The 224-nt window shown below is 64.7% G+C and overlaps 1 protein-coding gene across 1 annotated transcript in view; it reads left to right on the top strand.

Annotated features, from left to right (window-relative positions):
- The window catches only part of CLCN7 (chloride channel, voltage-sensitive 7), a gene marked incomplete at its 5' end in the record, with an annotated part of 14,677 nt that overhangs the window by 14,164 nt on the left and 289 nt on the right, over positions 1 to 224 (top strand). The window contains 1 exon segment of the mRNA XM_009698074.1: positions 1 to 108. This exon segment is cut by the window's left edge and continues 11 nt beyond it. Within this exon segment, the coding sequence (XP_009696376.1) occupies positions 1 to 108 (108 nt within the window).

Raw genomic sequence — 224 nt, forward strand, 5'->3', positions numbered from 1 at the left:
TACCCCCGCTTCCCCCCAATCCAGTCCATCCACGTCTCCCAGGACGAGCGCGAGTGCATGATCGATCTCAGCGAGTTCATGAACCCCTCGCCCTACACCGTGCCTCAGGTAACGGCCAGGGACCCCTCTGCACCCCAGCATCCTGAGGGTCATGGGTGGGTGATGGGTGCTGGCTGGGGATGCTGCAGCCCACACAGCCCCGCTCTGCCTTGCAGGAGGCGTCT

The sequence above is a fragment of the Cariama cristata genome, unplaced genomic scaffold, assembly GCF_000690535.1.
Source record: "Cariama cristata isolate BGI_N322 unplaced genomic scaffold, ASM69053v1 scaffold3324, whole genome shotgun sequence".
NCBI lineage: Eukaryota > Metazoa > Chordata > Aves > Cariamiformes > Cariamidae > Cariama > Cariama cristata.